At 37.4% G+C, this 15,355-nt stretch overlaps 1 protein-coding gene across 1 annotated transcript in view; it reads right to left on the bottom strand.

Moving 5' to 3' along the window:
• The window catches only part of tmem266 (transmembrane protein 266), a 96,060-nt gene extending 80,920 nt beyond the window's left edge, over nt 1-15,140 (bottom strand). Inside the window, exons 1-2 of the mRNA XM_067379796.1 lie at nt 15,107-15,140; nt 5,746-5,860 (exon numbers count right to left, since the gene is read on the bottom strand). Coding sequence (XP_067235897.1) covers nt 5,746-5,759 — 14 coding nt within the window. The 5' untranslated portion in view covers nt 5,760-5,860; nt 15,107-15,140. The remainder of the gene's footprint in view (nt 1-5,745; nt 5,861-15,106) is intronic.
• Between the last annotated feature and the right edge of the window lie 215 nt (nt 15,141-15,355).

Genomic DNA, 15,355 nt, shown 5'->3' with positions numbered 1-15,355 from the left:
CTTCGGCTAGACAAAGTGATAGCAATGGGGTTAGGTCCATCTCCCCCATCCTTTTCACAGTAGCTTCTGAAATTATCCTTATTAGTGGAAGACAGATGGTCAAAGGAGTCAGATCCCAGTCAGATCAGCAACTTCTGGCTACACGAAGTTACATGGATGATGTTACCACCCTCCTCCAGACAGAAGCATGACTGGTCCAGGATGAAGATAAAACCAGTCAAGTCATGTAGTCTCTCGATCCGCAAATGAATTAGGAGAGACAACATCTCCTTCTCAGTGGATGGTGAGGAAATCCCATGCCTGATAGATCAAACAGTGAGAAGTTTGGGAAGGCTATACACAGCAGACCTATCTGAGAAGCACATGGCCATTTCCATCACCTTACAGCTCTCCGATGGCCTGAAAAAGATTGACCAAAGCATGTTACCTGGCAAACTAAAGGTTTGGTGTTACCAATTCACCTTGTACCATCGTCTGATGTGGCCCCTCAAACTTATTAGCAGTCCAGAAGATGGATTCAAAGGCTAAAAACCTGTGAGGAAAGTGGGTGAGGCACTAAGCAGTACCACAAAGGAGTAGTCCCTGCTGTCACCCAGAGGCAACTGGGAGCTGAGCTGATATTGATCTCCAGCTGAAGTTCCCACAGCAGATCACCGTAACCTCCCTCTGGCCAGACATTGTGCTCTGGTCCACTATCACAAGTACAGTTGTTATAGTTGAACTGATTGTGCCATGGGAAGACGGCCTGGAGTCTGCCTTTGAGAGGAAGGAGGAGAAGTATGCAGACCTAACAGCTGTGTGCACAGAGGCAGGGTGAAGTGCTTTCACTTATCCAGTGGAAGTTGGCTGTCAAGGCTTTAATGGAACCTCCATCTTTGATTAGCTGGATCAGGTGTGTTTAATTAGGGTTAGAGCTAAACTCTGCAGGACAGTGGCCACCTGTGCTTACAAGCAGCACAATGGTAACCACAAAAACATCAACATTACAGAAACTCTTTTAAATGTCAAACATAACCAACTTAAACAATAACAGGCATTCCCTTAGCAAAAAAAAAAAAAAAAACACTTAATTTCGACATTTATTCTCTTTATCGAGTCCTATACAAAGCATGCTGGGAACTAGTACTGGGCGATATATCACATGCGATTGTCACGCGCATTACGTCAGTAAAGCGGGTTCCCTGATTACCGCTAAATCGGCATCACCTGATTTCAAATGGAGCGGCATTTAATAGACAGAGCCGTAGTTCACTGTTAAGCCATGCAATATTGCGTTCATTATCGAAGGTGATTCATCTGCGATAATGAACGCGATATTGCGTAGCTTGTCAGTGATCTACGGCTCTGTCTATTAAATGGCGCTCCATTTGAAATCAGGTGATGCCGATTTAGCAGTAATCAGGGAACTGGCTTTACTGTCGAAATGCGTGTGACAATCGCATGCTATATATAGTGCAGCCCTAGTGGGAACTAGAAATCCACTGCTTAATTTCCGAAGATATTAAGTTATTCAATAAGTTACTACAACCTAATTTTTAAAAAGCCAATTAATGCAGACATTTGAGTTTAAACTACAAAAGATATTAAGTTGATGTAAAGATCAACATTATTATGTCAATAGAATGCTACAAAATAATGTTTGCAACTTAAAAGGTTTAATTAAAATAATAAATTAGAAGTTTTAACTTGCAACCATTCATTTATTTAAGCTGTGGTAACAGGTCCCCTGAATTACTTTTTAGAGTGTTCTTAAGTTTAGAGATAAGAACATTTAGAAGTATTTTTGGGAATACAAAATATCCTTAACATTTTTCTTAAGAAAAATACTATGAAAAAAATAATTTCTTTAATTTATGGAAATTATAAGTTCATCAGTAATTATAAACCAGCAATTTGTCCCTTTTGAGTGACCGCTTAATTTAGAATAAATTTGCAACCCTGTTTATTAATTCATTTATTTTTCAAATTGCTGATGCAAATGGCAAAACTAATTTAAAATAAATTAAAAATAAATTAAATCATAAAGAAATAGTAATTGTTAGTTGGACTGGATGGTACTATAGATTGTGTAGTAAACGTTGAATGACATGACAAGAAAATGATCAGCTTTCGCACAAAACAACAAGACAGACCTCATTAGACAGAACAGTCGAGGCTAAATGTTAGCTGACCTGTTTCAAGCACAAAGGCGTCCTCAGGGTGTGTCAGAGAGCATGTAAGCATGCGTGTGTGAAATCATGAGCACTTGAGTATGCATGCACGTGTGCACAATCACACACAATCTCTCACACACACACGTGCGTGCACACCTTGTGTGGTGAATAAAAGGACATTCACCAACAAAAACAACAAGACTAGATAGATGATGATCAAAACACTAAAATACTGACGCGCATCTGTGTCACGAGTGTAGAACGTCACTGTGGAACAACCTCAGTTAAATTTGCTCGACTGCAGTTATATGATAGAATTACTACACAGGCTGATATGATTATATTATTTTTATAATATTATCTTCTGATGGGAAAACAAAAAGCAAGGGTTATAAAATAGTAACCACGACAAATCCAACCCAAAAAAAAAAAAAAAAAAAAAAACCCTGACAATAAAAATAAATGTAATAAAGCAGCACGTTCAAAAGGGTGGCCACACTATTAAATATTATAAATATTTGATTCTGAACTGCCTGAAACGAGTCGTCAGTAATTCCAGTCTTACTTCCTTCACAAACCTACGTAGGTTTGTAACAAATTTTCTTAATGTCAGCCTATGGTCTTCTTTGGATGCTTGTGAAAACAACATCTACTTTGACCCTCAAACACTGCAATGTACATTATGACAAAATTTAAGGGTTTTGTTTTTTTTTTTACCTTGGATGAATGTAAATCTATTGTTGGAGTCCGCCAAAACAACATTAACAAATGTTAAAATGGCCTAATAGGGCACTTTTAAATCTATTACACACAACAAGATCGGCAGCACATGCTCCATATGTAAATAATATCCACATGGTGGTTTTGGAAAAGCAGTTTGATTTAATATAAGGAGTTTTGCGGTGTACTTGCAATCTATCCCGTGGTGTGTAATTGAGTCAAATGTATCATGTTATTCTCTGCTGCTTACTCCTGTGTCTCAGACTTGCTCTGAATGCACAGTACACAAGTGCAGCTCTGATGAACAAAGACGGCAGCTGAAGTAATCCACTCTGCATTCACTACCAACCTCCCAAACCTCCCTCTCCTGCTCTCCCTGGACACCGAAACCACTGCCATCAGAATACAGGAGCTTCCTGTGAGGGCCACACACCGAGCATTTCTTCATAAAACAATATATAAACTTTCACCGGTGCTAGTATTGGTTGTCCTTTAAAGCTGATTCTTGTTTAATATTTCTTCACCATATTTAATTTTACACAAACAGAAACAAGGCTGTGATGGATAGAAGAACAGTCCATTCTTTATAGAACCTTAAATGATTCTGTCAGGTGCTTCATATATATAATCTTTTAGGCATTCCCATCATGGGATCATTTTATGGATTTAGTTTTAATGATTAATTTTGCTTTAATTCATTAAATGTTATGAATTAAACAGCTTGTAAACATACTTTATCACAAAAAAAACCTTGTTAAACATGAAAGTATTATGCAATTATTTAAGACATTTCTCCTACCTTTTTTTTGGCATAAAGGGTTCTTTCAAATTTAGTACAACTAGATCTCTTTTATTAAATCCAAAAAGGTTTTAATAATTTTTTTATATTTGGTCATTCGGTTTAACCGTCCAAAGGCCGATTTCATTTGTGATTAAAACATCTTAAAATTTAATAAATGTATATATTTTTTATTCTGGCATGATTTTATATTCATCATATATAAACATAGTGCAAAATGGTATTAAAATTATATGTCCTTGATTTGTTATGAGAAAAAATGTCCGGAAAAATGAATTTCATTGATGTCATTCGGAGTAACCAATATAAAGGGACCATTTTGGTCAGTATCGTGACAGGATGTGACATCATTCAGACACCTGCAAAGGACCACATGGTCGTGAAGCAAAGTAACTAATGTCCCGAACCATCAGGTAATTCGGTGCAACCGCTATAAAACATAGAAAATGTTGTAATATTTTAAAAACTTATACTAAATATAAAATGCTAATGTCAAGCTAACTAGCTGGATATCAGTTTGTTAGCATTGTTTAAAAATATCGCCATTCGGTATAACCAAAAGTGTAATTCGGTAAAACTGAAATTTTGGTTAAACCGAATGACTTTTTAATGACAAATGTTGTCCATCTTCTAAAAAAAAATGCCAAAATAAGTGTTAATTGATTATAAAATAATAAAACTTCAAAATTAATTATATCTCCATTATGTTTTTTTTACACTTTTAAAAACCTTATTCGTCAATGACCCATGACAAAACGTTTGTATGTCTCTAAAGTTATGCATATGTAAAGGTTTATGTTTTAGATGCTGTCAACAGGTTGATACTGAACGTATAATATCATTAAAATATCATCTGTTTATTTTAAAGTAGTGAGTACAAGTTCACGTTATAGATGCAGTCAGAATGTTTGCTATAATAGTTTCAGTGCCTATCCAAATGTACAAAAACACACGTGTACACTTTACATACAATATACTAAATGGACTGTACATCCACCTCACAGACCCATTTTCACTTGCATTAAATTAAATTGGGTAAGGTGGCCTGATTCTGACTCAGTGAGAACACAACGCAAAAGTCGCACCATGAAGACTTCACCTAAGAAAGCCGAGTCAGCACCTGTGCTGCTGATCCTGGAACAGTTGTGGGCTGGAAGGATGTGGAAAGGGCAGAAAGGATCTCGCATTCTCCACATGAATCTTCGGACACGCTGAGCGCCTGACTGCAGAACAGTGTTTGACTATAAATTACGATGTCACGCGCCTCCTGCTGCAGAGCAAACACATGGATGTCGAGTGAGATGTGCTGCGGTTCCTGCCGGTGAAGATGACGAGTCAATTAAGAACGTTCATATGCTGGACTGACCTTGTAAAGAAAGATATTTCTTAACGTCTATCTGTTGGTGATGTATTTGTTATTTTTCCAGTTTCATGATGCTAGTGCCCCGAAAATTGTCCAGCAATCATTGTACGTTCACCCTAGAAATTTCCATGATAAACAAGCTAATAAAAATTACACAACCGTTCACAAGTTTTGTGTCAGTAAGATTTTTCTTTAAGAAATTAATTAAATTAATTAAAAGTGAGAGTAAAGATTTTTACACTTTTAGAAAAAAAATATTTAAAATAAATGCTGTTCTTGTGAATTTACTATCCTGAAAAATGTATTACAGTTTCCACAGAAAATATATTTTATCAATAATATAATATATGATCAATATTTAACAATAGTACTGAATTTCTGACCTATTTTTGGTATGAAAGATTTGTGTGACGAATTATATTGCAAATGTTTCTCATGTAACGCAACCTAAAAATGAAAAAAAAAAAGAGATAAAGCAAAAACTACTCTGAAAAATGCAACACAAACAAATCTACACTCCGAAAACTATTCAAACGGAAAAAAAGGGGGAGAGAAAAGTCTAAACAATACATTGCTTAACACATAATTAGTGTTACTGGAGTGTAAACACACACACACAAACACAATTTAACACACTCCTGCACACAATACACACAGCAGCGTTCCTCACACTCATTATAAAGCAGGTAGGATGTAGTTTGAACACTCACTGTGGCTGGCTCATGGTGCGATATGCAGCAAACGCTGAATGGACTTCGTCTTTCACTTCTCTCAAACGTGAGCTCTAGTTTGTGCTAGACGGAGGCGACTTCACTCATACCAGACCTGAGAAGAAAAGCAGATAAAAATCAACATACTCTCTATACACACATTGTAATATCTTGTAGCAACTACTGTGCGTGCTAAAACTGAAACGTACTATGCGTTTATGAATGCATGAACATCTAGTTCAGTTATTGTGGAGGGACGAAACTATCGCTTATGCAATAAAATCAATGAAGCGAGATATTGGATCTGTTATGAAATCAAATACTCGCTTAACTTCACAGTTTTACGTCTGACCTGTGACTTAAATCAAGCGAAGAAACCGTTTAAAGCTGTAAGCCTACTACATGATTCAGCAAAGCTTCATACCCCATTTAGCAGAATATTTGATATACTGCGCCATAAAAGTAACCAATATTTCTGTCATGACAACTCTGAGTATTTGGAATGGTAATTTATGTGACATATTGATATGTTTGGTCTTAGCGGAATAGATCTGCCACGCTGGTGACACTTGCTACTGACGCGACACACTGCTGTGAGCAAGTAAGACATGCTGCTGCTGTATATAGCATATAGCATACATGAATTACCCATAGCAGATCTATACAGGTGGAGCTGGGGAAGAGGGAGGGTTTCTGAAAGTGTCCTGCAACTGCTTCAGCAAATGCTGACCAAGTATTTGAGCAGCGAGCTCAATGGCTCAATACAGCAGGAACCAATCAGCTGTGCCCTATAAAGAATGATGTGATTGCAAGCAGATTGAGTTAAGGATCTATCAGCCTGTGCCATCTAGAGTACTCTGTATGAATTGTGCACTTTATTCCAAGTTTTTTGAAAGCATATATCTACGAAATTTGTTATTCACTGATAATCTTCCCCTAAAATGTAGGGGGTAGACTTGGTTCTGTCCATCGGTTGTTGACAGGATGGAGGCAGATCTGAATACGAGCCTGCAGTCAATTGTAAGAAAGGGGCGGAGTAAATAATCAGAGACTAATTGATTGGTCTGAATGACCAGGGATGTAACAATGCACTGCGTGTCGGTTAAAAATTGATGAAAATATGTGACGATTCAAGTCGGTTGAGATGATAAATGAATCGCGATACACATTTTAAACAGCAGGGGCGCTGTCGCTGAAGCTGATTACTGTGACGCCACTTTATTGGCGTGAGAGCAGCGAGCAAGTCAAGCGTCAAGCATAGCAGCGGTAAGCGGCAACCTCCCCCAGTTTCTCTTGAAGCCAATACGGAAGTGACTTAAACTGCAATTCATCGACTGGCCATTAGGGACAGGCTCCAAAAGAGCAGAATCTCAATAGCCGCGTTTCCACTGCCGGGCCAAAGGCGGGCGTGCTAGTGTGTGCCAGGGGTAGTCGCGTTTCCACTGTCACTTCCGGGGCTTGATCGAGCCTCTTTGGTGCTACCTCGGTGCCAAAGGCACGGGTTTTTCGGCCCGCCGAAAACCTTGGTCCAAAGCGGGCCAGCTGGGGCTTGAGGCGCAGTCGAGGTGAAAGGCGGAGCTAATCGTTGTCAGGTGAATGTCTAAACGCTGAAATGGGTTGGGTTGTGTGACGTTTGATCAAGGGAGGTGTGTTTAAGGGCGGTTTTTAGATCAGCGCTGCGGAGCTAGCGGACCGACAGCGGAAACGCAACTTTATTTTGGCCTCGGTGCCTAAGGTCTGTGGCCACAGGCCCAGCCCGGCACGCTGTTAGCCCCGGCCCGACAGTGGAAAAGCGGCTATTGAGTCCCATGTTAAAACGGCCAACTTTACAGCAGAAAAAAAACATGTTTACAGTTTGGATCAAATTGTGGTTTTGGTCAATACAGCTAATTTTGCCCTTCATGACAACTCTGAGGGGGGTGAATTTTTTTTATAACTCATCCGTTTAAATTATATTAAGCCTTAAAGTTGTGCATAATTAAGGGAATAATCACTTGAATGACAGGTTTGCCACTGCTGTCTGTGAGCCGTCATGTTACCTCAGCTAATTCCAGCTGCTGAATTTGGCATCTCTGCTGTGTTTGTGTATTTTTCCGGGATTATTTTTTACAATTATAAAATAATATGGCTTGCTGCGTTAATGGTCGAGACAGTGTGTCTGTGTAGATGTGCTCGCATGTGGAAGATAAACAGACACGCGTTGTTGGATCATCTTGCCATTGGCTAAAAGTTTTGTTCCTGAGATTTACTACAACGACAATAGCAGGAAGACTACATAAAACTCAGAAAGCTCTGCTTGGATATTATAACTAAAACTGCCGCACTATTCTGAAAAGTTATACTTTGAATGCTGCTCAGATTGCATTATTTCTTGAAGAACGATGATAAATATGAAAAATATTTCATGGATTTAACGCTTTTGTTGACAAAAAGTACCGTTTTTTGTTTTTCAATGGACACTCATGGACATTTTACCCAAGTGCCATGGATTGGATTCATCTCACGATCGCCATTTCATTATAAAGGTATTAAGTAAGTCCCTTTGATTTTTCGTGTTGTAACTTGTGTCGGGTGTGCAAATGACAATTACTGATGCTGGAGCATCTTTATTGCAAAAAAGACACTGTAGATTGACAGTAAACCTTTATAATTTTCAAATGATATAACTTGTTATCTTTATTAATCTTTTAGATAGTATCTTAGATAGATAGATAGCTTCTTTAGCCTGCTAACATGATCACGTCGAGCTAGGCGGGTGTGGTTTTAATAATCAGGCACAACCACGTCCCGCTTCTTTGGCCATTTTCAGTTATCTGGGAGTAACATGCGGCGACTGGCAGCGGCCTCATTTTTCTCGGTCCATATTTCTTCACAGTCTATGAGGACGACCCATCCTCATTCAAATGCAGGTTTGGCGGCATTTACAAAGACTAAAATTGAAAGCGTTGAGGTACAGATACCGCAAGATGATGTTAATACACACTAATAGCAGAAGAATGCAAGAGCCACGGAGATCTGTTTTCATGGCAAAAGATAAGGTTGTTTTCTGTCATAGAAAGTTGATTCGGGTCTGCCTCATCTAACCTTAGAGAAAAGATATATTCCACAGACTGAAGGAGAAAGCTGTGCTTGTGCAGGTATTGTATTTATTGTACTCTTTCTAAATGTCTACAGAGTTTTGGTAACACTTTACAATAAGGTTCAAATAACGATTATAACGATGTGAAACCTCTGTCACTGTAGATTTTACTTATATCTGCAGCCTCTCGACCAGACAGCCACAGCAGGAGCTGAGCCCAAACAACACTAGAAGATTGAATCGGAGGGACTTTTTTGGACTTTTGGGACTTTTCTTGTTATTTGACACAAGATATTTCAGTTTCACAAAGAAATATGCAGCAATTTTGTCTTAGAAATAATTAAAGAACAGTTTTTCATTTATGATTAGTCTGAAATTAAATTTTGTTAAATCATGAGAAAATTGTATAGTGAATTGTATCACATCGTAGGTTGGGTGAATCGTTACATCCCCATTAGAGAATGTGTCACCATCTGGTCATGACATTTCTGAGGTAAAAAAATAAAATAAAAATAAAATATGCATGGATTAATTGTCACAATGAGATGAAAAAAGATATATACACTCAAACCAATATGTATTCAGACACCTTGAACATTTCATTCATTAATGCATTTTATTAAAAAATGGTAATAAATAATAATATGACAAGATCTCATTACTGTGCCAGAAATTATTATGTCAGATAACACTGGTCCGTTCAAAGTGTCTGAAAAATTTAGTTCAAACTTTATATTAATTTTACTGGTAGTCCACTGAAGAATTTTTGGGTATAATATGTCACAGTTTACTTTATTTTGCTATCCTCACTTACATAAATGAACTATAGTGTCCTGCACCAACTAGTAAAAATACATCAAAAATATCAAAACTGTCTGAATAATTTTCGGTTTGACTGTAGATAGGGTGAATTTTCATGTCAACTTATATTCGATAACTGCTATGTTGAATCATTGACATTTGTTAACATGAACGAATCATGAACAAATCAGTCTAGTTCATGAACGAATCACTCAGTCCAGTTAATTGAAAAGAATTGCCTGATAAAACATTTAAAGGAACACGCCACTTTTTTTGAAAATAAGCTCATTTTCCAACTCCCCTAGAGTTAAACAGTTGAGTTTTACCGTTTTCGAATCCATTCAGCCGATCTCCGGTTCTGGCGGTACCACTTTTAGCATAGCTTAGCATAGTTCATTGAATCTGATTAGACCGTTAGCATCGCGCTTAAAAATGACCAAAGAGTTTTGATATTTTTCCTATTTAAAACTTGACTCTTCTGTAGTTAAATCGTGTACTAAGACCGACGGAAAATGAAAAGTTGTGATTTTCTAGGCCGATATGGCTAGGAACTATACTCTTATTCAGGCGTAATAATCAAGGAACTTTGCTGCCGTTCCATGGCTGCAGCAGTGCAATGATATTACACAGCGCCCGTGAGCCCCTGCTTGCACAGGGAACGTGCCTTGCAACCATGGAGACGTTTGTGAGAGACGCTGTGTAATATCATTGCGCCTGCTGCAGCCATGATACGGCAGCAAAGTTCCTTGATTATTACGCCTGAATGAGAGTATAGATCCTAGCCATATCAGCCTAGAAAATCGCAACTTTTCATTTTCTGTCTGTCTTAGTACACAATTTAACTACAGAAGAGTCAAGTTTTAAATAGGAAAAATATCAAAACTCTTTGGTCATTTTTAAGCGCGATGCTAACGGTCTAATCAGATTCAATGATCTATGCTAAGCTATGCTAAAAGTGCTACCGCCAGAACCGGAGATCGGCTGAATGGATTCGAAAATGGTAAAACTCAACTGTTTAACTCTAGGGGAGTTGGAAAATGAGCCTATTTTCAAAAAAAGTGGAGTGTTCCTTTAATTAACTAATCCGGTTCGAACTTCAGAACTGAATCATTAAACAAATTCGATTCTTCTCAATGAACCATTCCACAAATCAAACAGAACGATGAATCGGACTGATTTGTTCACAAATTAGATCCATTATTCAGCTATTTTCAGTGAATAACATAACCTAAATTGCAGTCTTTTCATTACACAAAGCTTTAATATGAGAGAAGACAGAGCATATGAGCCATATGGGCTACTTTTATGGTGCGTTTTTAATTTTTTAATTTTGGAGCTTAACAAACATGTTAACTATGTGAAAAGAGCTGATGCAAGATTCACATTTTGTGTTCCACAGAAAAAATATAGCACCATACAAGTTTGAAAGAACATGAGGGAAAGTAAATAATGCAGAATTAAAATTTTTTGGAAATTAATATTCATATAAACAAAAAGGGCTACCAGAGCTAAAGAAGATGCTTTGACCCTTCTGAAAGAGGACAATCAGGACAAGACATATTCTTGAAGCTAAGGCAAGTCCTTTAAATTCCCACAATTCCTATTGTCCTACATATGGTACGCATGTGTGAACTCAGTGCATAGTGTTTCATTCACATTTAATAACCACCTCGGCCTTGAAAAAAAAAGTTATTATTGTACAAACAGCATGATTTTCAGCTGGCTAAGCAGTATACAAAACTCCTGCCTGCGATTGGCCTTTTTTTGAGTCGAAGGTGCGATAAAGTTGTCAACCTCTGTACGGACGGGCATCAATAAACAGAATGGTCTGTAGCGCTCGGTTAACACCAGCTTCAATCACTGAAGCGCTGTGATGAAAGCTTCATTTACTGAGGCTGCTTGACAAACGCATGGTGTCTCAAACTCTAGCGGTTTTACAAGAGGTATTACCTTAGGCTGGGGGATGAGGTGAAACTAGTACACAAGACAAATCATATTAAGCCAAATAAGGCATACCGTACACAGGTCAGTGAGACAGCAAATCTGAATAGATGGAAGTGGGACGAGGTAGAGGAGAGATGAAGATGTGAGGGTTCGCTTTTGCATTCTGGTTTAGGCGAAAGGTGCTATTGGCGACTCATGCTAGTGAAAAAACACTTTCTAAAAAGCATTAACAAGCATTATTACACTATATAATGCTTAAAAGATGATTATATGCATTTAAAATGTTTACATTAATATTAAATTTGATTAACATTTTCTCAAAAGTCCAAATCTGTATTTGTTTTAAGCGGATAACTGTTTTTTTTTTTTTTTGTGAATCCTGTCTTTCAAACTAGATTTACAGTATCATATTTTTACAGATATTAAGAGGTTGAACTGTTTTCATGCTTTTCTTATTAATTTAATTAGATCATTCTTTTCTGTGAATAGAAACAAAGCTATTTTTATATGTTACTTTTTAATTTTTTAATCATGTTGTCAACTCAACAATGGTCTGTATTTTTTGTTGTGAACAATAATGATAGAAACGTTTAATAGTTTTATTGTAAGACTTAAAAGTATGTGACACCTGGTCCTGGTAATTCTGAAATAATTCTGTTGTCCTAAATAAAATGTGACCCGTGCTGGAAAAATGAGTCGGAAAGCACATGGGGCTAATTTCGAGCTACAACCAAAACAAGTCAAAATTGTAATTTTTGGTCAAATTTGAGGTTCTCACAAAAATTTGTCAATTAAGCCCTCGTCTAGTGATCCCAATTCTTCAAATAGCAATTAAACATCTAAAAGTATCTTTTATTTGTTCGTTGTCTGAGAGGAACACCTTTCCTTTGTCTAGTTTTTCTCTGCTCGCGCTTCCCCCCAGCACGAGTTTGGTATCGTTTTAAAGTGCAGCATTCCAACTTTGTGAATATTCATAGCGAATTTTTGATGGCAAGAGTCTGAACCGATGAAATGTGCTTTTCAAATTCATGCTAATGTAAAAAAAACGATCTTACTCGCGCAGATCCGAAGAGCATTCACAAAGACGCCTCAGACAGCATGCGATCCTGATATACACATATAAATAGAATAACAGTACTTCAAAATATTAAAGAAAAATATTGAAAAAAAGTTGAATATATTTTTCCTATAGATATTTGGCTTTGACGAGGTATGTGCCAAATTAGGTGTTATTACCAGGGAACCTTCAGAAAACTTTAACTCGGACTCTATCGATTTCAAATAAGTGTTGCTCAGTCATTTGTTCTCTGATTCCAACAAATTATACATCATTTTGAAGGTTTTTTTAAAGCATTAGTTCATTTTCAAAGGAAAATTAGCCCAAGATTTACTCACCCTCAAGCCATCCTAGGTGTATCTTCTTTCTGATGAACACAATCTGAGATATATTAATAAATATCCTGACGCATCCAAGCTTTATAATGGCAGTGAACGGGACCAACGAGTATGAGCTGAAGAAAGTGCATCCATCCATCATATACGTGTACTTCACACGGCTCCGAAGCGATGCATGTGTAAAAAATATCCATATTTAACAAGTTATGAAGTAAAATATCTAGCTTCCGCCAGACCGCCTTCCATATTCAACTTACAAAGAAAGTCTAAACTGGCGTCGCGTCAGTTACACTTTTTCCGTAAGTTGAATAGGGAAGGCATAGGACATAGCATAAGCTTTTTGAACTGCAAGAGTTTTACACTTTTTTCATACATTGAATACGGAAGCTAGATATTTTACTTCATAACTTGTTAAATATGTTAATGTATTTTTTACACAAATGCATCGCTTCGCTTCAGAAGGCCTTTATTAACCCCCCAGAGCCTTGTGGAGTACGTTTATGATGGATGGATGCACTTTCTTGAGCTTCAAATTCGTAAACCCTGTTCACTGCCATTATAAAGCTTAGATGCGTCAGTATATTTATTAATATTTCTCCAATTGTGTTCATCAGAAAGAAGAAAGTCATATACACCTAGGATGGCTTGAGGGTGAGTAAAGCTTGGGCTAATTTTCATTTCAAAGTGAACTAATCCTTTAATACAGATTGTGAAAATCTGCTCATTGCGAATTCATTGCGCCAGCACGGGTCACAAATTTTGTTAATTTATACATAAAGCACATTTTAAGTGACCTGAGGGGTAAAAAAAAAATACAGTCAGTGTGCTGTTCATTCATGTTAGCTCAGGCCCATCAAATAATATTAACAAATACAACTTTTAGTTTGAATAAAATTGTCTATTAGTAAACAATGAAATACACATTATTAACAACTATGATTAATAAAAGCTTTAGAAGTATTGTCCATTGTTAGTTCATGTTAATGTATTTATGTTAGCAGATGGAACCAAATTTTTATTTAGCAATTTATTTTTGCCTGAATTAATTCATTTGAATGCACATTGAAATTTAATATTTGGTAAATAAAGTGGTAAATTGTGTTTTTGTGCAAACAAAGCACTCGCGTCGCTTTATAAAATTGAGGTTAAACCACCGGAGTCACATGGATTACTTTAATGATGTCTTTACTAGCTTTCTTGGACTTGAAAGTAGTTGCGTAGTCTATGGAGGGACAGAAAGCTCTGAAATTTCATCAAAAAGATCTTCATTTGTGTTCCGAAGACGATTCATTAAAGAGTTTTTTGATTAACCAACCCTTTAAAGTCTTCCTCAAAAAGGGCTATGTTCGCAAAACAATGATTGTTCAAAAGAAGAATAAGTGAGATGATTGTACAGTTTGATATATTCAGATAGGCATGAGTCTACGCAAAATACGGGACAAACTGCGTTCCGTATGTCTGTGTGTTTATTACAGAACGCTTCTTTGATGTCTTAAATACGGAACGCACGCTACTTTTCAATTCTCTACTAGCTGAAGGGCAGTTCAGGTTGTGTAGACCTGCAGTGCATGATGAAGGCTATATGTTTTCCAGATTAAAAACATTAAATAGAACGAATTAACAATTACTGGTCAGTTTAACAGATTTGAATCATGCACGTCTCACATCAATGCTCATTTTGATTTGTTGTGTTGACCACGTGCCCAAAGACCTACAATGGACCTACAGAATCAAAGTTCGTACGCCACTATCAGTTCAGCATCACAAGTTTAGCAGTGAACTTGATCAGACGGAACATATCCAGGCAACATGAAAGCAAAACATGCAACATGGCGATGGAACCATTTCGTGTCATTTTGACAAGCTACAACCCAGATTTCCTTACTTGACCAAAACCCCACAATATTAATGCGCACTATAATAAAGGCTATTACATCTGAAAATGGAAGACATGTTTTCTATTTCCCAGGCCTAAAGAGGAGCTATATTGGATGAAGTGAAAAAGCATCTCCTCAGCACCATGACAGCTGATTTAGTGATGCAATTACCAACATAACAGCAAACACCTATTAAGCCAATAATTGGTAGAATGAAAGCACGAATAAGCAGTGATGAAATGCGCGTCTCCAAGGGCTGACCTACCTCGATTTACATCGTTGAAACTTTAATCGTGTCTCCCTGGCCCTCGTGGTTATGATAACGTGTCCCTTGCCAATATTCAGAAGAGGCTTGATGCGTGAAGACAGTTTCGCAGTGGTCAAGCATCCGTTCTGCTGCTTCTTTCGCGAATAAAGCGGACGTTGAGCAAAGGCGAGCCGTGACACGAGCATCATCGCTCAGCGAGATGATATTAGGAGTCCAACCATCCAGAGAAAGGCATCGTATTCGCGA

This window comes from Chanodichthys erythropterus, chromosome 24, assembly GCF_024489055.1.
Source record: "Chanodichthys erythropterus isolate Z2021 chromosome 24, ASM2448905v1, whole genome shotgun sequence".
In the NCBI taxonomy this organism is placed as follows: Eukaryota; Metazoa; Chordata; class Actinopteri; order Cypriniformes; family Xenocyprididae; genus Chanodichthys; species Chanodichthys erythropterus.
This window is presented reverse-complemented; position numbering and strand designations above follow the sequence as displayed.